The sequence below is a fragment of the Bos taurus genome, chromosome 1 (genome assembly GCF_002263795.3).
Source record: "Bos taurus isolate L1 Dominette 01449 registration number 42190680 breed Hereford chromosome 1, ARS-UCD2.0, whole genome shotgun sequence".
Lineage (NCBI taxonomy): Eukaryota > Metazoa > Chordata > Mammalia > Artiodactyla > Bovidae > Bos > Bos taurus.
The window spans coordinates 135,771,561-135,795,349 of record NC_037328.1 but is presented as its reverse complement, the minus strand read 5'-3'; the positions used below and the strand labels follow the sequence as shown (position 1 = coordinate 135,795,349).

At 36.2% G+C, this 23,789-nt stretch overlaps 1 protein-coding gene across 4 annotated transcripts in view; it reads right to left on the bottom strand.

Moving 5' to 3' along the window:
* TOPBP1 (DNA topoisomerase II binding protein 1) overlaps nucleotides 1-23,789 on the bottom strand; it is a 70,981-nt gene that overhangs the window by 29,187 nt on the left and 18,005 nt on the right. For all 4 annotated transcript variants that reach the window (XM_005201960.5, XM_059886074.1, NM_001206766.2 and 1 more), the window contains 9 exons: nucleotides 14,130-14,470; nucleotides 13,354-13,526; nucleotides 8,415-8,626; nucleotides 6,459-6,745; nucleotides 4,023-4,196; nucleotides 3,817-3,926; nucleotides 1,336-1,459; nucleotides 634-780; nucleotides 414-516 (listed from right to left, as the gene is read on the bottom strand). In XM_005201960.5, the coding sequence (XP_005202017.1) occupies nucleotides 414-516; nucleotides 634-780; nucleotides 1,336-1,459; nucleotides 3,817-3,926; nucleotides 4,023-4,196; nucleotides 6,459-6,745; nucleotides 8,415-8,626; nucleotides 13,354-13,526; nucleotides 14,130-14,470 (1,671 nt within the window). The remainder of the gene's footprint in view (nucleotides 1-413; nucleotides 517-633; nucleotides 781-1,335; nucleotides 1,460-3,816; nucleotides 3,927-4,022; nucleotides 4,197-6,458; nucleotides 6,746-8,414; nucleotides 8,627-13,353; nucleotides 13,527-14,129; nucleotides 14,471-23,789) is intronic.

Sequence of the window (23,789 nt, the reverse complement as noted above, 5' to 3'; positions counted from 1 at the left end):
AAATAACATCAGAAAGATAAAGAGAAACTCTTTACACCTCCTTCTGTACCTTTAAAACCATGTGAATTTATGTTAAAATATATTGTGCATATAATGAAACTTTTTGAATCAAAGGACCAATTTTTGAAAAATTACCATCTCTACCTATGTTTAAGAGAATACAGCTGTGTCACACTAACTCTGTAGAATACCTAGTTTCACACATTTTACAGGTTTCACACTTTATCACTCAAAGTTTTGCTATTAATTAATGATTGGCATGGAACCTCAATTCAATCCTCAAATATTAATATATGCTTTACTTCTATTTAGTAACATAGAAGATAACTTTATTTGTTCATCTGATGCAAAGGAAGCCCTCAGTATGAAAGATACACATTTATAAATTTTGTTTGTAATTTAAAATATTTTACCTCCTTTAGAGTCATTCCTCCCATTTCCATTTGATGTTGTTAGTTCTTTATTACTGGTGGTCATATTGTCTATATCATTTTCTTCTAGAGGCATATGATCTGGCTATTGAAGGAGAAAAATTACAGTTTCTCAAACCAAGCCCTGTGTAAGGCTTCACAGCAATATATGACTGTACATTCAGCTTAAAGAGGGGGTAAATGTATCATCTGTATCGTTTACCTCATCATCCCTCATTGCAGAGCCAGCTGAAAGTAGTCGGTTATTACAGAGTCGGCCATCTTGCACTGCACTGATGTCCAAGCTCATTTTGGGATTGTAAGTATGTGGATAAAGAGATTCGGGAAGATGTTTATACTCCTGGGCACACTGTAATACAATGGTGTGCTTTAAAACAGGACTAAAAAAATTTTAGTAACTAAAAGATGTTAAGGAATTCTAAGATGGCAAAAGTTCACAAAATTAAAGTTTTGAAAAGTAGTTGACTTTAAAATTCCATTATACAAGTAACAATTTGTCCTCACTTTTAAATGTCCTGCCCACTAAAGTATGAAATCTAATTCTATTTCTATGCTTTTGCCAAAGTATCAATCACATTTCAGGGAATACCCAGAAGGAAAATTGAAGAAGAAGAAAGAAAAGAAACTGTATTGGCATGCTAAATTAATTCTCCTCAAAGCATTACAAAATTTTCTTTCATATCATTTTTAACTAGCAAAAAGAATCAGAGACAATCTGAAAGAATACCCATTAAAGATTTACTAAGCATTTAAGGATTAAAGACCTTAAGTTTCTGATGCCAAAGAAAGGAAATGTGCAATTAAATAAGGTTATCAAACTTGTTTATGTACAGAGAAATGGATTTGTGCCTTGAAGTACTGTTTATGTTTTCATTTAACAGAAAGGCGCGGGGAGTATGCTTACCTCTAAAAGCCAGTGCTCTGAAACAATGTGTACTCCTCTTTCTTTTACAGATTTATACTCCCGATTAGTGTCATTTGGTCGTCCTTGATAGATGAAATGAGTCACTGTCTCATCAAAACTCCACCTAAAACAATCAAACCCACAAAAGCCTGAATACCTGAGAGAGATAACGACATTAGTTTATCATTATTCTCTATAAACAGAATACCCAAAACCTTTCAGGAACCAGAGTAAGCAAAAACACTAAATGACAGACTCCACTTTCACTGTTAAATTTTATACGCATATCTCTCAATATATAAATGTAGAGAGAGACGCAGAAAGATATTCTTTAAAACATCTTCTATAATATCACTTCATACGGGTGATATAACAATAAAGATATTTTCCAGTTAAGTATCCAACCTATCCTCCAGCTGCTGGCAGCCACTAGTCACTGTACATTCACTCTGTGCCCATAATATTGTGTACTCTACACAGCATTATCCATCCATTTCTCACAACAATTCTAAAACACTGTATTATTTTATCCATTTAATAGATAAGCAAACTGAAGGACATGATTAAGTAACATACTCAGTGAATAAGAGGTAGAGCCAATTTTGACTTCAAAATGCACACTCTTAGCTATTACACTGTGCTCCCGATTTCTTCCCATTTAATATTTCCTTAACCTAGTTTGCTAAATGTGAACAACTCATGGTAGTCATAATACCAACAGAAATCCTGTTTATGGTATCTGAGTCTCCATATCTATTTCAGTCTTCCAGCTATCACATTTGAAGTGCTCTTTCTATGTATGCAAAAATATAAATACTCCATTCCCCTCTGTGTTATCAGACAAAGGCATTTACATATTTAATGTATATTCTATTACTATGTACCTTCTACTGACTTTAATTATAAAAGTTAGATTTATGAAATCCATTTTAGTAGAAGGAATGTTGTATAAATATCTGTAATAAAAAGGGAGTGCTATATCTGATGTGTCAGGAAGATCTGGTCTAGATTTTAACTGTCAGCAGGTGGGAGACAGTATCACTGATCTCTTTGGTGCGTATGGAAGGGAACATCTGGAACAGCAGCACTTGAGAGCCAATTACCCTAGGAACACATACATACTGTAACCTCTGCATAATAAGAGTTCTTTCCTCTCATTAATTATCAAGTCTCAGAAATTTACTTCAGGAATATACCTAATGCAAATTCCAAAGTAATGCCACTGAGTATTAGATTCTATTTAGGGATTTCAGCAATGTATTTTTTTTTTATATTGAGAAGACTGGGGCATTTTATTTATTTTGGCTGTCTGGTGTGGCTTGTGGGATCTTAGTTCCCTGACCAGGGATAGAACCTGGCCCCCCAGCAGTGGAAGTGCAGAATCCTAACCTGTGGACCCACCAGGAATTCCCAGGACTGGCATTTTAAATCTTATAAAAACACAAGTCCTATATGCGTTTTTTAAATCTTACATAAGTCTACATCTAAACAGAATCCCCATGGACACATTCAATTTTTAGGGCTCTTAGGGCTACTGTGAGAATGGTATGAGATAATACTTGCCTCATATTGAGCACTCAGCAACCAGGTAAGAACAATATATAGACAATACAAATAATAGTTATAAGTAAGAAAGCTTTACTCTTCTACAATAGATGAATGAAACACTAAGGTGCCTATAATCACACAAATATATTTTATTTTTCCATTCTCCTGATTTAATTTCTCCATCAAAAAGATAACTGAAATGACTTACCAAAAGGGAAAGATAAAGCTAATCATATTCCTCAAACTGTTTGTTAATTGTAAACCAATCATTATGCTAACTATGAACTGCTGAAAACAAGTGATCAAGCAAGCGAGTACCACAGACAATGAAGGAATACGATCAACTCAGCACTGGCTGGAATAGGCAAGGGTCTCTCAATCCCTGACACTGATGCCATTTGTGCTAGGGACCTGTCTCTAGATGGGCTGTCAGGTTGAGAGTGGTTATCTATGACTCCAAAGTAAAAACGATAGGCATTAAACATCCTCAAAAAGACCATTTTAATTCAGGAGTGCTGCAGCACTTAGCAGTACTCACAGAAGGGCTCTAATTTGAAAATCACTAAGAAACATGCTTAAAATCTCCGACCTAAATGTATTAAAAAAACTCCTTGAAGACAAGGATTTTTTTTCTCGACTGTACTCATTCACGGATCCCAGATTTTTAGAAATAGTGTCACAAAGTATGTTCTCATATATTTGTTAAATATGCCCTAAAAACATACATGTAAGAGTGAATTGATATGGGAGAGGGTATCTTAAAAGGATGAGGTAAATTAAATCAAAATTGGATTTTGTAGATACTATGATAAACTATTAATAAAAGGCAAAATAATGCTTTTTTTTTTTTTTTTAAATAGATGCTCACAACAGCTTTAGGTTTCCCTATAAATTGAGTTCATATCACCACCAAAAAAAATGCGTGCCAACTACCTGTAGTCTGCACCTAGAGAGGCCGCAATCCCATTTAGTTCACTCTGCTTCTTACTGAGTTTCTTACTAACACACACCACAACGTTCTCAAGTGGCTTCGGAGCATCTTCCTGCCCATGGAAAATAAAAGAAACAGATCAATCATTATTATTTCAAATGTTTTTTTTAAATCTAAAACTTCCTTTTAATAAGAGATATAATTCCACCTTTTCTGAATGGGCATCCTTCAGTTGAGGGCTGGCAGAAAGAGCAACAGCATTTCGAGAGCTATTTGCCAAAGCAAGTTTCAGGTTTTTGACGATGACTTCTGAGAGTGGTGTACTCAGTTTCCTTTTCTGCTGGCTGGGACCTCCTGGAGTTTCCAAGGCTGCGAGAGCATCCTGTGTATATGGAGGAGGAGGAGGAGGAAGAGGAAGGAAGTGAGGAAAAGGAAGAGAAAAGGAGAGAAAGAAGAGGGGAGACAGAGGTAAACAGAAAAAGGAAAGGGGAAAAAAGAGGTAAAGAGAGAAGGGGAATAATCCTCAGTATTAACTGGATTATAGCTTTAACCTACTCCAGCTTTCCTCCAAACAACAATAAAAAGAATGAAGTATTATCTGTATCTATATAGATAATGAAGAAAACAATTCCATACTGTCCAACAAACTGGTTCAAAGAGACCAAGCAGCTTAATACATTTTCAGTAGTATTTTACCACATTTGTCTGATCTTACAGTTGAAATGGCTCAGACGGTAAAGCATCTGCCTACAATGCAGGAGACCTGGGCTCGATCCCTGGGTCAGGAAGATCTCCTGGAGAAGGAAATGGCAACCCACTCCAGTATTCTTGCTTGGAAAATCCCACGGACAGAGGAGCCTGGTAGGCTACAGTCCATGGGGTCGCAAAGAGTTGGATACAACTGAGCCACTTCACTTCACAGTTGAAATTGGTTAAAATGATACAAAAAAAAACAAAACAAACAAGTAAACAAGCAAAAAACACAGAAGGAAACAAGTAAGCAAGGATGGATATAAACTAGACATGAACAATAAGGAGGATTAAAAAGTCATATTGAGCTGAGGATTATGAAAAATCTTCAAAGGTACAAAATATATGCCTATTCCCAAGCCACCCCAATTCCCACGTGAGCACTAGTCACTGCTGTTCAGGACTTGTGCTCATTCTCTTTCCCATCTGAAGAGTATTCCATATACACAGCAGAAAGTATTTAGCCAGTGCTCAAGTGATGAATATTCACCTTGAACACACACAATTTGCACAGGTAAAGGAAACCATGTAAGCAAAATGCATGCACCAACACTGATATATTCTCATGAGCAAAGCATCAGTGTTTCACCACGTACTAGAGAGCAGAGTAGATAATCAGATTTTTCTTTTTTGCCCATCTGTTACATTAATTTAAAGACCACTGAGTACAAGGTGAAGTACTATTTTATATATCACAAGAGAGAGACACTGCTAAACACATTATGACTGAACAATAAAACCTTTAAATGTGCTTTATACCTTCACTGAGACTATTTCAGAACCATCAGTTTTTCACTGTAAAGTAGAAGAATGGTCTCAACAAACAGAAATATTTCTACTATCTTGCCTATTATTATTCCATTTACTATTCAAAGAATATTACTAGCTTTGAGACCTTAGAAATCATCTAGATATGCTCCATAATTTTACAGATGGGGATAATGAAACACAAAGAAGTTGACTTGCCTTAAAAGGCAGTAAGAGGCAAAGCAGAGGCCTGATTTTAGATCTCACAATTCCCAAACCAGTGCTTTCCCTCTACTTTTCACAGCATAAGTAGTGTTACAGTAAAAATATTACTTCAGAAGAAATGTGATCAAAGATTTAGCTTGGAGAAAACTGTCCCAGGTCAATTTATGTTTATTTTCTGAAGATGAACAACTTGCAAACTTTAAGTCTGCTCCAAAACATACTATGAGTAAAACCACACAATACTTTTGCAAAGGTTCATGGATAAAAAAAATCATGGTTCGCACAGCTATTTGAAAGGCCAAGAACTACTAAAGGAGTAGTGAAGAAAATTATCTTTGGGGAATGAAAGAAAACTATCTGAGAAGGCTGAATTAAACCTTAATTTGTGAATGCATTTTTTAAACAGAGAGCCATATTCCAATGCTCAGAAGATCAAAGAAAGATGCACACTTAACTCATCTTTTTAGGGCAAATGACTGAAAGGTAAAGAGATAACATTTTCAGAAAGTGCACTGGGGGTATTCCTAGAATCAAAACCTAAGTCCAATGTGTCTATGTAATTGTACAGTTTATGAAACTATTTATCACACAATTTCACTTGATTCTTACAGTAAGTGTGTGGTTTTCAGTGATATTATCCTATTTGTACAAAAGATAGAACTGATGCTCAAATATATTAAACAATCTGCGAATCATACCATTCACAACAGACACAGAACTTGAACCCAGATGTCCTGATTTCACACCATATATATCTCTAGCTGTTACCTCAACGCTGGGTATACATAGGGACTCATTATCATGAATCTATTTGCCAATATTTCTGAAGTTACTACTACAAACTAAGTGATGGAGAACTTGGTGCTTTAACTTTATGAACTATAAAACTGTTATCTCCAGAACCATTTTCTATAAGCCTCACCTTCACATCAAAGGAAGGCTTGAACAGTTTGTCCTTGGACAGAAACTTTGACGGCGTATCCAGGTGTAATGAGGGCTCCTTCTGAAGTGACTGTCCTGGGGAAGGGGACACTGAAGCCTGTCCGGAGTGCTGTGACATCACCGTGCGGAAAGCTTTACTCTGAAAGCGGTTCATATCTAAAGGTGTAACGGCTGTTTTTCTCTGAGTTTCCAGATGTGTTACAGGATGCTCTGGAGTATCTGGATTTAGATTCACCTCATTTGTTGTTTCAGTTTCCAAACTTTGTTCTAGAGATTTAAAATGAAAAGAAATAAATATGAGCCACTGATGTCATTTTCTTGTCTCTAAAGAGGCATACAAGAAGTGATGTTTTTATCTTCCTATTAGTTTTCATGTGAAGTACACTTCACACCACAAAGCTATAAACTTACTTTCAAAGAAATAAACCAGACATTAAAATATATGTTGAGTTAGACAAGCAAATCAACTGAAATAATGAATGAAATTAGATTTCCTGTTTCATCTTGTTATAACTTAAAATATTCTCAATAAACCTCATAATTTGCCCAAAATTATATAAGCAAGTGCCAAAGAATGCGATACTGGAGAAGACATTTGAGAGTCCCTTGAAGATCAAACCAGTCAATCCTAAAGGAAATCAACCCTAAATATTCATTGGAAGGACTAATGCTGAAGCTGAAGCTCCAATACTTTGGCCACCTGATGTGAAGAGCTGACTCACTGGAAAGACAGAAGACAAAAGAAGAGGGTGGCAGAGGATGAGATGGTTAGGTAGCATCATTGACTCAATGGATATAAGCTTAAGCAAACTCTGGCAGACAGTGAAGGTCAGGGAGGCCTGGTGTGCTGGGTCCATGGGGTCACAAAGACTCAGACATGACTTAGTGATTGAACAAGAAGTTAATATCATCTTGGTCAATGGCAGAGTAAAAAGAAAATCCCAATTATATGTACTCAGAGTTAACAACTACAGTCAAGTTTTTGAAAAGTTCTTAATGAGATTTTAATATGACCTAAACATTACTTCACCTCAGTTGTAAAATTCCCAGTTTATCTAGAGAAAAGTAATAAGTAATAGCTTTGAGAGCTGTTCCCAAGGTTCCCTAAAGTGTGACCTGGGATGCCCTCATGTTATATAAGAGAGGCTACTGTGTCCTCCCATTCTGCCTCCTACCATTTTTCAACATTTATCAAGAACACTTACTAGATGGCTGCTCCATGCCAGGTCCAATCTAGACAATGAAAATATATAATTTACAAGATGCATGTACTCCTTGCCTTTTCAGAGCTTATGGCTGAGCAGGGAAACAGGAAAGTAAACTGGAATGGTAACACTGGGATAAGAGCTACAAAAGAGGCATGGTGTTATGGCAAGAGAAGGCCATACTTATAAATCAAGGATATTCCAGGGAAAGTGATATCTAAGCTGGGAGCTGAAAGACAAGGAGGAACAAGCAAGCACAAGGCGGGCAAGAGATAAGATGCAGAAGTCCAGGAACAGACTGGAATAGAATAAAATGCATAGACAGGAAAAACTAAAATAGGAATAGACAGCACTTTACTCACAGAAGGAACAGTAAATGCGATCCAAGCTCACATCTTTAGATTCAAACACTGAGACCCTCGAACACTCCCATACTGTTTGTACCTTCTAGCTTTCAGATTGTGCCTACACTTGATAGTACAATTATAAATTAAACATTTCTGCTATGAACGTACTTATATTGCTCACCCCTCTCCCCAATAATGGGTGCCCAACAGTGGCTCATGTTAAAGGGAGAAATCTTAATGAACTGTCTGAAAAACAAGTTTTAGCACATTCATATACCAGAAACTGTGGGGTCACAAACAGTCAGACACGACTTAGCAACTGAACAACAATCCCAGAAACCAAACTGTAAAAATATATATAAAATGACAAACAAAAATATTAACCTTCTTTAGATGAATTTTCAATCAGGAAATGGTTTTCATTTGCTCTCTTTCCCAATCTAGCAGACTCTAACAGCCAAGCTATGGTGACTGCTGGTAAATTCCACTTCTTGGCAGCTTCATATTTAGAACCACCTGGCTCTTTCAAAACAAGATGTGTACTAGCAAACATGCCTTTCTTTGCATTGGACTTGCGAACGAAGTATTCTTGAACACTGAAAGTTACATTTTAAAAAAAAGCAAATGGTCATATGCATAATAGTTGGCAAAGAATGACATTTCTAATACAATGGTGTTGTCAGAGTTCTAAGTAAAGAAAATACATTAAAAGTTGGTTATATTTCTTAAATTAAGCTAATCCTCTTACAATACCTACTCTAGGATAAAAATGTATTGTTAAAATTAAACTTTAAAAAATTAATTATTTAAAAATAAGCAAATTAAACCAGACTTACAAGAAATAACCAGAAAGATCATCTATTTAATTGGTCATCACCCACCTACCCACCTTGTCTTTCCTCCCAGTAAAAGACACGGAACAACTAGGGGAGCAAAGGATGAGTATGAATAACACAACTTCTAGCCCTACACCCCAACTTCTCTAAGCATTTTCAAGTATATCATTGGATCCTCTCAGTATTTGTGAAATACCAATATTTTACAAGTTATCATAAAGATACAACCTGGGAAAAGATGCAGAGAAATTAAGCGTCTTCCTCAAGATCACAGAATATTAAAGAGAACACCACCGTTTGAGATACAAACAGAAATGTCTTTTAGGACTTCTGGGTTTCAGGTCTAGTTCCTCACTTCTAAGATTTTGTCAAGTATCCCACATTTTCCCTAGTACTTTCAAGGATTCATTTTTCACATTTAACCCACTGATCAATTAATTTGGTACTTATTTTGGTATGAGATGTTGCTCCAATTTTATTGAATTATCTCTTCCTCAATAAGCTGAAACATCACCTTTATCATATACTAAATTCATTTGTATTTAGGTCTATTTCTATGCTTTCTGTCTGTTCACTTAACTTTCTGCTACTTACAGACATACTATTATCTAGTGAGGTTTACAAAATATATTTAAATAACAATTCTATTTCAGAATTTTTATGACTTTCCTGCTTGCTAATATTTTCTTATGAATTTAAGAATTAGTCTGCTTATTGCCCTCTCTAAACAATTCCTTTATAATGTTTATAGTCTTCCTGTCCAAGAACAGGTACATCTTTTATACTCTTCAAGTCCTGTTTCCCTCAATAGCATTTTACAAGTTTCCGTAGCTCTTCCAAGTTTCACTTTCAACTTTTTTCTTAAATCAAAATATAGTTGACATACAATATTAGTTTAAGGTGTATGATATAGTGACTCAACATTTAAATAGATTACAAAAGATCAATACCAAATCTAATTACATCCCTGTGACTTTTAAATTTTATAACTGGAATTTTGTACCTCTTAATCCCCTTCACTAATTTTGCCCAGCCTCTTATTCCCTTCCCTTCTGCTGCTGCTGCTAAGTCGTTTCAGTCGTGTCCGACTCGGTGAGACCCCATCGACGGCAGCCCACCAGGCTCCCCCATCCCTGGGATTCTCCAGACAAGAACACTGGAGTGGGTTGCCATTTCCTCCCTTCTGGTGACCACTAATTTATTCTCTGTATCTATGAGTCTATTTTGGTTTTATTTTGTTCATTCATTTCCTTTCTTTTTAAGATTACATATCAGTTGCTACCTATTTATCTCTTACTACAGATTTAGTAAGAGACCTCTGTTTTCATTAGCTCTTCTAACTAGCTGCACATATGAAGGTCAGTGACTTCTGTATATTAGTATTTTATGTAATCAGTTTGCTGAATTTTTCTATGAGCACTGCTTTAGTCTACTGCCATATTTTCTTACTGTTCTTTTCTACAATTTGTTTTTTCCAAAAGTTTATTGTTTAGTATAACCAAAGTATAGAACACAGCAAAAAAGGAAATATAAGATTTAGTGAATTATAAAATGAAAACCCTTATTTTCCCCACCCACGTCAGAAGACAGACTCTTACCAGTCACTCCAGAACCTCTCCAATATGCCTCTTCTGTTACTACCACCCCTCCCCTCCCATGTTAATAGCAGCCACTGTTTGGATATTTATAGTTATCACTTCCTTACTTTACAATGTCATAAACCTCTGTCCATAGTTCATCAGGTACTCTATCAGATCTAGTCCCTTAAATCTATTCCTCACTTCCAATGTATAGTCATAAGGGATTTGATTTAGGTCATACATGGTCTAGTGGTTTTTTCCACTTTCTTCAATTTCAGTCTGAATTTGGCAATAAGGAGTTCATGATCCGAGCCACAGTCAGCTCCCAGTCTTGTTTTTGCTGACTATATAGAGCTTCTCCATCTTTGGCTGCAAAGAATATAATCAATCTCATTTCGGTGTTGACCATCTGGTGATGTCCATGTGTAGAGTCTTCTCTTGTGTTGTTGGAAGAGGGTGTTTGCTATGACCAGTGCATTCTCTTGGCGGAACTCTATTAGCCTTTGCCCTGCTTCATTCTGTACTCCAAAGCCAAATTTGCCTGTTACTCCAGGTGTTTCTTTACTTCCTACTTTTGCATTCCAGTCCCCTATAATGAAAAGGACACCTTTTTCGGGTGTTAGTACTAGAAGGTCTTATAGGTCTTCATAAAACTGTTCAACTTCAGCTTCTTCAGGGCTACTGGTTGGGGCACAGACTTGGATTACCGTGATATTGAATGGTTTGCCTTGGAAACGAACAGAGATCATTCTGTCGTTTTTGAGATTGCATCCAAGTACTGCATTTTGGACTCTTTTGTTGACTATGATGGCTACGCCATTTTTCCTAAGGAATTTCTGCCCACAGTAGTAGATATAAAGGTCTATCTAGTCAAGGTTATGGTTTTTCCAGTGGTCATGTATGGATGTGAGAGTTGGACTATAAAGCAGAGCACCGAAGAATTGATGCTTTTGAACTGTGGTGCTGGAGAAGACTCTTGAGAGTCCCTTGGACTGCAAGGAGATCCAATCAGTCCATCCTAAAGGAGATCAGTCCTGGGTGTTCATTGGAAGGACTGATCTTGGAACTAAAACTCCAATATTTTGGCCACCTCATGCGAAGAGCTGACTCACTTGAAAGACCCTGATGCTGGGAAAGACTGCTGGCAGGAGGAGAAGGGGATGACAGAGGATGAGATGGTTGGATGGCATCACCAACTCAATGGACATGGTTTTGGGTGGACTCTGGGAGTTGGTGATGGACAGGGAGGCCTGGTATGCTGCGGTTCATGGGGTTGCAAAGAGTCGGACATGACTGAGCAACTGAACTGAACTGAACTTCCTTTCTTTATCACTTCCCACCCTTAAACACTACATTTCATTTTTTATGTCTTTTGGCTTCCAGGTTCCCTCTTCTTTCCATGCCCCCTTTATATCTGTTGAAGATACTGGATCATGAGGTTTCATTATTTTGATAAGATTGTTTCAAGATGGTTGTATATTCTTCATAAGGAGGCATATGTCTAGTTTTCTCTTTATTTTGTGAATGTTGGTTTTCAATATCTAGATTCTTCCATTTATTAGGAGTCAAAATTTTACCATTTCTTCTTCACTCATTTGTTGGAATACCTCTATAAAGGGAAACTTTGTCTTATCTATTATTATGGATACAGTCTGATACAGACTGTACAGGAAGGCAGAATAAATACCAGATCCTTTCTCCTCATTTACCAGCTTTCAAAAATAATGAGTTGGTTTCCTAGCATCCTTCAAACATGGCCAATTAACTTAGTTTTTTGGTGCCATTATGAAATCATGATTGAAATATTATTTGATGATGTCTGGAGCCACTGCTGCTATTGACACTTTTCCTGTCTTCGGCCAGTGGTGGTCCTTTTGACACAACCCTTCGTAGTAGTCTTCAATAATATATTTGTTCTCCATTCTGACAAAAGGTTCCAGACTCACTGGTATCTTTTCTGCCCCAGACGTAGAACTGATCATTTCTCTAAGCTTTACTTTCTTTTAGTGGGAAATGGTATTTTAAGGTCACAATGTGGGTACTGGTGTTGCTTGTTACTATTAGGTTGACAATGATATCTAGGCTTATAAATGGTTTTGAATTCCTCTTTGAACCAAGAGTTATTAAAAAGTTCTAAAATGTCCAGTTGATAACAGTCTTCATTTTCCATTTCTACTATTCATTTCTAATTTTTTTAGAAATTAAAAACCTTCAGTGTAAATAGCATTCTTTATTTACAACATGCTTTTTCCCCGTTTAATGCCTTTCAATTTGAATTCAAACTTGTCTGATAATAAAATTGTACCCCTCTCTTTTCACATATCTTTGCCCATCTTTACTTTTTCCCCAAATGTTCTGAATCACTTTGGTTTAGGTGTGGCTCTTGTTTTAAAGTATTTTAAGTGCTGTTTCATGATATAATCTAAAAGAACTTTTCCTTTAATGTGAAAGTTAGTCCATTTACAATTATTTATGTAACAGTTTTCTACTTTTTTTTTAAACAGCCACCATTAAAGTTCACTTAGGGGTTGGGCTAATTTAAAGAACTTTTAAATTCATTTTCTTTCTCCTAAAGTATTCATTATTTCTGCTTAACACTGCATTGCAGAGAAACAATGTATACTAAAAAAGAATATGGCACACAGAAGGAAATAACACTGAGACAAGCAGTATCTTTAAATATTCCTTTTCTTGGTAGTAAGCATTAATGCCTGTAGTCTTAATACTTGCTAAGTACTTGTCTAACATCATTCTCTCCCTTCCACTTTGAGCCACCACATCAGATATGCAACATACTCCTCATAAATATTATAAGAAATCCAGTGAAATGCTAATTTGTATGCTTTTCAGTAAGTAAAAACAAATAATACATACACCAAGAGGGCAAGTACTAAAAATACTACATACCTGGCTCCAAGGTGATTTGCTAAGAATGTCAATGAATCTTTTTCAGCTCCTACACATTGGCTGAATGAAAGAACACAACCCTCTAAAGGAGTCATTCCTGCCATAACTGGAACTGGTGTGAAGAGAGGATTTGACTTTGGATCAATTAAAGTCTGGTAGTCTATACACATTACCTTTTAAAAACAAGAAAAACATCATCATCAACCTGAAATAAGCAATTAGTGGTTAACACTGGTTCAGTTACAGTGAAAAGCAATTTTATTAATATAAATGTGTATATGCTCATTCACAATACATTTAAAATTATAATATTAAAATGTATCAGTCATTATATAGGATATTAAAATCAGATTTATCATTGAATTTCCTAAATATTGCTTTAAATTTAATTTCTTCCAATGTAGTTATCATTTTTCCTCTTAAGTCTTGGAAAGTTGAAAAAGTCAGTGGTTGAAATTATCATTGATAAGCCAACAAGATGCAATAATACATAAGTGCATGTCATGCTTTGGTAGTAGGAAAACAGGGAAAACCTAAATATGAGAAGACCTGGAGTCACTTTCCTAGGAAAGAATGCTGCTGATGTAGCCCCTCTATTCTACCAGGATTAGGACTAAGAAGCTTGTGTATTTTATTATTGATAATTTCCTTTGCTAAAAACAAAATCCAGACAGTGCCCAAACCCAAATACCAGTCTACCAAAACTAAAGTGCCAAAGATATATAGCTTCAGACACCCTTCAATACTACATTTGAACTGATGCGGTGTTTTCTTACCAGCCATGTGTTTGTTACAACTTCTCCCACAGTTGCCTGTACTTCACATCCCAGCAGAGGAACCACAGCATAATCAGCAACAACTCTGCTCTGAAGGGACACAATTTTTCCAGCATTTTCTCTTATGATGATTGCAATATTAGATTCATTTTCATTACTAAACCCCAAAACTAGGAAACTCTTTTGGCTAAATAAACCTTCTTCGGTAATTGTAGAAACATCAGGGAGGCAATGACTGATGGAAGACTGGTGTTCTTGCAGAGAAATATGAGTAGAATCATTACGGGGCTCCACATGAGTAGAGTCACTACAGAGCCCAACTTCAGACTTGGCAACTTCAACTGGAAAAGAAAAAGAAACGTTTTCTAACAGGTAATTTACTTTATAAAGTTTATCTCCTAGTAAGGATATAAAGGTAACAGGGAGCCTAAGAACTGTGACCACACTTACAAAACTAAGGCTTTATAAGTATACAATGAAGAAAGAATATGACCTACCCCATCCTCTGGGTTCCCAAGACAGCAATGAGTATTACCATCCTCGGATAAGAGCAATCATGTTAGTATTCTAGTATTCCTAGTATACTAGAAAATTGTGAGGCTCCAGTAACTCGAACTGGCAATGGCACCCTACTCCAGTACTCGTGCCTGGAAAATCCCATGGATGGAGGAACCTGGTGGGCTCCAGTCCATGGGGTCGCTAAGAGTCAGACAGGACTGAGTGACTTCACTTTCACTTTTCACTTTCATGCACTGGAGAAGGAAATGGCAACCCACTCCAGTGTTCTTGCCTGGAGAATCCCAGGGACGGGCGAGCCTGGTGGGCTGCTGTCTATGGGGTCGCACACGACTGAAGTGACTTAGCAGTAGCAGTAACTCAAAAATTATGAAGCTCCAATAACTCCTCAAGGGGCTTCCCTTGTGGCTCCGCTGGTAAAGACTCTGCCTGTGATGCAGGAGACCTGAATTCAGTCCCTGGGTGGGAAGATCTGGAGGAGGGAAAGGCCACCCATTCCAGTATTCTGGCCTGGAGAATTCCATGGACAGTCCATGGGGTCACAAAGAGTCAAACACAACTGAGCAACTTTCAGCATTTTCCAAGCCCTGCTTCCTGGGATTCCAACAGCCTGAAGGCTAGTCAAAGATTCTTTTCTATTTACATAGAGTTAGTTGCTCAGCTATGTCTGACTCTTTGTGACCCCATGTACTACAGCCTGCCAGGCTTCTCTGTCCATGGGATTCTCCAGACAAGAACACTGGAGTGAGTTGCCATTTCCTTCTGGGGATTTTCCCGACCCAAGAAATTGAACCTGGGTCTCCCACATTCCAGGGAGATTCTTTACCATCAGAGCCACCAGGAACATAGGCACTGTACTTAAGGGCTTTTCGTGCATGTAATTAATGCTTATGATAATATAAGGCTAGTTCTATTGCTGTATCTACACCCATCCTTCAAGAAGAATGTCAGGTCTAAACAGGTTATATAATTTCTCTAAGGTCACACAGTTATTAGCTGGCAGAAATGAGATATAAACCAAAGTTTGTCTGACTGCAGGGTCCGTAACATTATGTTATAGTTGTTCTAGTTGCTAAGTCGTGTCCCACTCTTTTCTGACTCCATGGACTGTAGCCAGCCAGGATCCTCTGTCCATGGGATTTCCCAGGCAAAAACACTGAAGTGGGTTGCCATTTCCTTCTACAGGGGATCTTCCTGACCTAGGTATTGAACCCACATCTCCTGCACAGCAGGCGGATTCTTTACTGCTGAGCCACCAGGGAAGCCATCTTCTTATTTCTATCCTCATCTCCAACAGGCAGAACTCTCTTCATTTTAATTACTGTATATGGGTGTGTGTGTGTGTGTGTGTGTGTACATATATAAATGACTCTTTACACTTTTAAACTAATTACTGTATATACACATTCATACAGTCATTAGTTGAAAAGTGAAAAGTCATGCTTATTGGAGAAAAGTATAAAGTGTGCATACATATATATATAAAATAAAGTATGTATATACACACTTTAATTTCTACTTAATGCAAATATTTAAATTGCTCTGAGACTCTGAAGAAGCTGTTCTGTCTAGAGCATTTACTAATCAGTATGTCAGGAGATTCTCTGACCTTCAGTTTGATACTGTAAGGAATAAAGGATAACAGTGTATCTATAATTTAGAGGGATGTATTCCCAATGGCTCAGCAGGTAAAGAATCTGCCTGCAATGCAGGAGACGCAGGAGACTAGGGTTTAATCCTGGGTCAGGAAGTTCCCCTGGAGGAGGAAATGGCTACTCACTCCAGTATTCTTGCCTGAAAAATGCCAGGAAAGAGGAGCCTGGTAGGCCACAGTCTAAAGGGTCACAAAGAGTCAGACATGACTGAGCACACATGAGGATGAATAAGCCTAGATGGAAATAAAGGTGACATGATACTATAAAACATTTAGAAAGCAGTTTTAAATGTATAATATAAAACGTAAAAACAAATTTTTTTTTGCATTAAAATTGCTCACAATCACATCTCGGAGGAAAAAAACAACTTTGATGTTTCTGTGTAATTGATGAGGTGTAAGAACAAAGAAACCAGCGGGAATTTTAGAATACTACAGTAAAAACTGGAGAAGGAAATGGCAACCCACTTCAGTATTCTTGCCTGGAAAATTCCACAGACAGAGGAGCCTGGTGGGCTACAGTCCATGGGGTCGCAGAGTTGGCCATGACTGAACACATCAGTACATACTATAAAAACAAACTAGAAATACTATGTTCTTCTAAATTATAAGTAAAACCCTGAAGTTATTAAAGGTTCAGAATAAAATAACACATTTTATAGCAGTTCATTTACTAATAGAACCCTCTTTTCAAACAGATGTCATTTGGAAGCCCAACAGACACTTTTTCATAGCTTTTTCAACATGAAGTAAACACTTAATTACATTCTTTCAAAGGTACTTGGGGATTCACTGAGATTTACTATCACCAAATCCTTTCAAAGTCAGCACACTACTAGCTGCTTCAGAAAGGAAGATTTGAGAAACTAATTGCCTTACTCCAACAACCACCCTGGTTGAAGGATAGCACATAAAACTGCTTCCAGTCAATAGGTGGTCTTTTTGTACTAAAACATCCTAAAAAATTAGGATGATCTGATATGATACACTACTAAAGCATAAGGAAATGGTCTGACAAAAATCATTTTTCAGAACAACATGAACAGTGTGGATTATTAAATATTGTTTTAAGCTGAAAAAAAGAGGAAAATTGAAATTCTCTAAAAATATGTCAAAAATAAATAAATAAAAATATGGCCAGCTAGACATGCAGAACCCTCTCACCATAAAACACCTAAAAATAGAGGATGAAGTATTAAAGGTATCATTATAAATGCAAAGCTGAGTTTGCAAAAAAGCAAGGTAAATTCTCAAATGCTAAAAATGAAGTGGAAGTATGAATCCAGAGCATTAAGTAATCACTAAAGGTAACAATTACCATCTATTTTCGCAGTGACCAACACCCTTAGGATTTAAGGATGTCATGTAGAGGGACAGGAGTCAAGCCTTTTATCCCACACTAATTAGAGGTGGGGAAGAATATATGCTTTCCACTCAGAAACCCTAAAGGAAGATGCCTTCAGTAAAAATGTCCATCAAAAACCAATCAACCACCACCATGTTCACCCTGCAAAAAGAGATGAGTAGTACACGATTTTGGCTTTTAGGGGGTGGGGGGGGTGGTTGTCAATACATCTCTCTTGGGAATCTGTCATCATAGGCTGGTCCTCAGAGTAGGTTAGGGCCTGATGGTCCAAAAACATCTAGCTAATAAGTAACTTAGGGGTGTCCTAAGTTGGGAAATTCCTAGGCTCCTGGCAGGTTTAATCATAAACTTTATCTGGAGGACCAAATTCTCTTCCCAGGCTTCTTAGGACCTCAAGTCCTAACGAGAAAGAGTTTATATAATAAATATCACAAAACACATGAGGAAGCCAAGCATCATGAACAACAATCAAGAGAACTACCCCGGTTCTTCATTCAGATGTTGCAAGAGGTTTAAAATGTCTCAAGAAATAAAGCAAAACCCCCCCACAAATACAGAACAACACACTACTTAAAGAACTAGGACTTCTATGAACTGAAAAATACTGAAAGTGAAAGTTTAATGGATGGGTTAAACATATTAGGCAATAGCTAAACAGAAAAACAGTGTTGTAGAAGGAAAATCTGAAGAAATTACATTAATAAATAAAAAGATGAAATTAGAAGGACAGATTAAGGACACAGAGCTAAAGGGGAGTTACAGAATACAGAGAATGAAGGAAAGCAATATTCAAACACATAATAGATGAAAAATTTTTAAAAACTAATAAAGGAAAAAAAAATCACTAATTCTCTGATTCAAAAAGTACAATGATTTGCAAATAAGACAGATAAATGGTAAAACTCCAGGACACACACAAAAAAGGTATTAAAAATAGAGAAAAAAGATGCTGCTGCTGTTTAGCCACTAAGCTCTGTCAGACTCTTGCGACTCCATGGACTGCAGCCTGCCAAGTTCCTCTATCAATGGAATTTTGCAGGCATAAACACTGGAGCAGGTTGCCATTTGGTACTTCAGGGGAACTTCCCAACTCAGGGATCAAACCCTCATCTCTTGTGTCTCTTGCACTGGCAGGTGAATTTTTAACCATTAGCACCACCAAACAGAGAAAAAAAGATTTCCTACAAAAGAATGACAAGTAAGCTGACATCTGACTTCTTAATTAGCAGTCATGGAAACAGATGACAAAGAAAAAATATCTCCCAAGAGCTCTGACAAATTAACTGTCTAGAACTGTCTTTTAAGGACAAGGGCAAAATAAAGACATTAACAGAAATTTCCAAAGGATATATCTTAAGAAAAAAGAAAATTATTTCAAAGGAGAGAGATCAGATGCAATAAGGAATCAGGAGCAAAGAAGTAGCTAAATATGCTGGTAAATCAAAACAATTACTGAATATAGAAAACAACAATGCCTAATTGTGAGATTAAAGGACAATGAAAATACAAGACGAAATCACATAAGCTGAATATATTAATGAGTGCATGTGTAGAGAGTATGGTTGGTAGTGATGCTGAAGATAAACATTATAAGGTTCTTAAATTATTCACAAGAAAGACAAAAATTCTAATTAATTTTAAATTTTAAGCTATGATGTGCATTAGATTTTCAAGGGTAAACACTGAAAACATAAAACAGTATATATAAACTTCCAAATCAGTAGAGGGAAAGATGCAGAGTTGGAAGTGTGATCTGGGGAAGGAAAAGGCAAGCTCAACCCATCCAAAAGACAAAAATGTTAAAAAAACAAACAAAAACCAAGGAAGCATGGAAAATGGGACAAATAGCACAGAACAAGAGGGTAGAAAATAATCCAAATATATTACAAGTAACAACAAATGTAAATCAACCAATTTTCAATTAAAAGAAAGTCACACTAAAAAAATACCTATGTGAAGCAGGCATAGGTGTTTTAATATCAGATAAAATAGATCTTAAGTAAATGAAAAATTAGGAAAATGAGGATCCCCATGTAATAAGACTTCAAAATACTCACAAAAGAACTGAATGTGACAGAACTGCATGGAAAAAGTGACAGTCACCATTACAATAGAGGAGTTTAACATCTATTTCATTAATGCATAGATAGAACTGACAAAACTTGATTACATCATACAAATGTATAAAATTTCCAAATAATCATAGAAAACATTTTTCTGAGGCACAGAAAAATATTTACAAAAACTACTTCCTAAACACCTCACAGACCAAATATATGATAAAATTAGAAAACATTTAGAACAGAATATTTTGGCGACCTGATGCAAAGAATAGACTCATTAGAAAAGACCCTGAAGCTGGGAAAAATTAGAGGTAAAAAGAGAAAGGTGCAGCAGAGGATGAGATGGCTAGACAGCATCACTGACTTAATGGATACGAGTTTGAGCAAACTCCAGGAGATAGTGAATGACAGGAAAGCATGGAGTGCTTCAGTCCATGGGGTGGCAGAGTCAGACACGACTCTGCGAGTGAGTAACAACAATAACAAATTACAAAAATTCTACATAAAAGACCTTTTGGGACTTCTCTGGTGGTAAAGTAGATAAGGATCCACCTGCCAAAGCAGGGGACATGGGTCTGATTCCCGGTCTGGGAAGAGTCCACATGCTGTGGACTCCATGTGCCTCAACTACTGAGCCCATGCCACAACCACTAGAACCCAAGTGCTCTAGAGCCTGTGCTCCACAGGAGAAGTCCCCGTAAGGAGGAACCCACGCCCTGCAATGAGAAGCCTGTGCACTGCAACTAGAGGAACCTTTGCTCTCCAAAACTAGAGAAAGCCTGTGTGCAGCAATGAAGACCCAGTGCGATCAAAATATAAAATAATTTAAAAAAATATATTTTGAAATACAACTAGTTGAGTGAGTACTTTGAGAGAAATCTATTGACATACTTAGATAAAAAGACTAACAAAAAAAAGAAAGCAAATCGTGCAACTCAAGAAATCAGAAGGAAAAAATAAATTTATGAATGAAGTTAGTTTCCTAAAACGACTATTAAAATTAGCCATTAAGCTTCCTAGAAAACACAGCTTACAAAAGTTGATGCAGAAAAAAACACAACTGAACAGTCTTATATCCATTAAGTGAATTAGTACTATAAAATTTTCTTACAAAGAAACACTAGGCCCAGAGAGATGAGTTTCATCACACATTCAAGGATAGGGAACCCCAATGATACACAAACTCTGAGATTTAAAAAAAAAAAAAGGAAAAAATAACCCCACAATCTACCACAAACTGAGATTTTTTTTAAAAAGAAAGAATAATCCTCAATCCACTCAATTAATAACACAATCCAACAAAGATAACAGACAAAGGAAAAGTATAGGCCAGTATCACACTGAGTAGATAAAAGCCTAAATCAAATATTAGCAAACTAAATATAGTAATGTGTAAAAAAGATGAATATATCACATCCAGAAGAATTTAAACTTGATTTGACAATATAAAATCTAATACGATTTATCACAGCAAGAAGGAAAAACCATATGATAATTCCAATGAACAGAGGAAAAGCATGTAATACCCAGATCAAAGTTCTAAAGAAGAATAAAAACAAAACTTTTATGAGAAAACATATGAGAAAGTTTCATGACTAGCTTTCGTAATGATTTCTTAATTATGACACCAAAAATACAGGCAATGAGAAAAAAACAGATAAACTGGACTTCATCACAGTTAAAACTTTCATCTACCAAAGAACACAATGTGAAAACACTACCCAAAGAAGGGGGAACATATATACAAATCAAATAACTGATAAGAGATCAATATTCAGAATATATAAAGAACTCCTACTACTCAGGAACAAAAAACAGTCAACCCGATTGAATAAACATTTCTCCAAAGAAGATATATAGATGGCCAATAAGAGCAGGAAATGATGCACAACATCTCTAATCAGGGAAATGAAAATCAAAACCATCAGTGAGATATCACTTCAAATCCGTTAGGATGACTTTTATATGAAAAAAAAAAAAAAGGAAATACAGTATGTTCTAAGGATATAGAGAAACTAGAACTTTTGTGCATAGCTGGTGAAGATGTAAAGTAGTTCAGCACTGTGGAAAACAGCAAGATAGTTTCCCAAAAAGTTAAACACAGAATTACCATGACTTATCAATTCCACCTCTGAGACTATATCTAAAAGAACTGAAAGCAGGAACTTGAACAGATATCTGTACACCAATGTTCATAGCACCATTATTTACAACAGCCAAAGGTAGAGACAACTCAAGTGTCCATCAACAGAAAATGGAACAGACAATTCCAACATACAGTGGAGTATTATTCAACTTTAATAAGGAATGATATTCTGACACATGCTAAAACATGGCCTTGAGGACATAATGCTAAGTGAAATAAGCCAGACACAAAAGGTATTGTCTTGAGTCCATGTATATGAGCTAACTAGAATAGTCAAATTCATAGAGACAGAAATATAATGGTGGATACCAGGAAACGGGCTGGAGGAATATAGAGTTACTATTTAAGGCCTATAAAGTTTCAGTTTGGGAAGATAAAGTTCTGGCATGGATGGTAATGATGGTGGCAAAACTATGTGAATATAATTAATACCACTAAACTGTATATCTAAGGATGGTTAAAATGGTCAATTTTATGTCAGGCATATTTTACCACAATTTTTAAAAAACTCAATACCCAAAATGTTCTTATTCAAAATGTTTTATTCTTGTATATCAGTAAAATATAATTTTAAGAATTAAAATATCAAATGAACAGACACAAAATACAAAAAATTAGGGATAGTTGTAACATAGCATGTCTAGTATCTTATGACTCGTTATACTTTATTGAAAAACATAAACTGTATGCTGATATTCTATATTCATGGACAGGAAGATCTTTTTATTGTAAAGATGTCAATCCTGCTCCAAATAATTTCAGTACAATCCCAACCGAATTCCCATTCAGATTTATTCAAACTGACAAATTAATTTTAAAAATTTATATAGAAGCAAAAGTTCAAGAATAGGTAAGAAACTTTTGTAAAGGAAACTGGAGGGCCTTGACATTTCAGATATCAAAACATATTACAAAAGCTATTAAAATAAGATGGTTTATCAGTGAAGTATCTCAATGGAACAGAATAAAAAGCCTAAACACAGGTCCCCACTTAACAGACCCTTAATAAATGACAGGGGCAAGAGGGCAAATTAGTAGACAAAGGATGGCCTATTCAAAAAAGTTTGAGAATAAGTGATTATTTACACTGATAATTTGAATGCTTCTTATCAAATGCAAAAATCAACTCCATGTGGACTGAAGACGAAATGTGAAAAAGCAAAACTTTAAGACTTTTAAAATACAACTTTATGACTTTCAGATAGGAAAACTTACATAAAACAGAAAAAACACAAACCACAAAATAATGGATTAAAAAACCTACTTTACAGGAAACTCAAACAGGGGCTCTGTATCAACCTAGAGGGGGTGGGATGGGGATGGAGATGGGAGGGAGTTTCAAAAGGGAGGGGATGTATGTATACATATAGCTGATTCACGTCGAGGTTTGACAGAAAACAGCAAAACTGTGTAAAGTGATTATTCTTCAATAAAAAATAAATTAATTAAAACAAAAGTATAGCCAAATAACACTCAAAAAGATGCTCTACCTTATTAGCAATGTTATAAAATTAAAACCACAATGAGATCCCACTCTATACCCATCAAATTAATAAGAATTTCAAGCCTTATACTTGAAATACTAAATGTTAAAAGGATGTGCAACAACAGGAACACTTACTATTGTTCTAGTATAAAGTGGTAAACTAAAACACTCCAGAAAGCAATACGCTTTATGTAAGAAAGTAGAAGACATACTTATCCCAGGAATCAGTCATCCCACCCTAGAGAAATTCTTGTTCACGTGCAGAGACACACACAAGAACAATTTCAGCAGTACTGTTTGTTATTAGAAAACAAAACAAAAAAACCACAATAAAAATCTCCTCAGGAAGGGCAATAGATAAACTATGGCATTGTTCATATACCAGTGTGATATATTCATAACCAGTTACTAGGATGAGATGAGTATCTT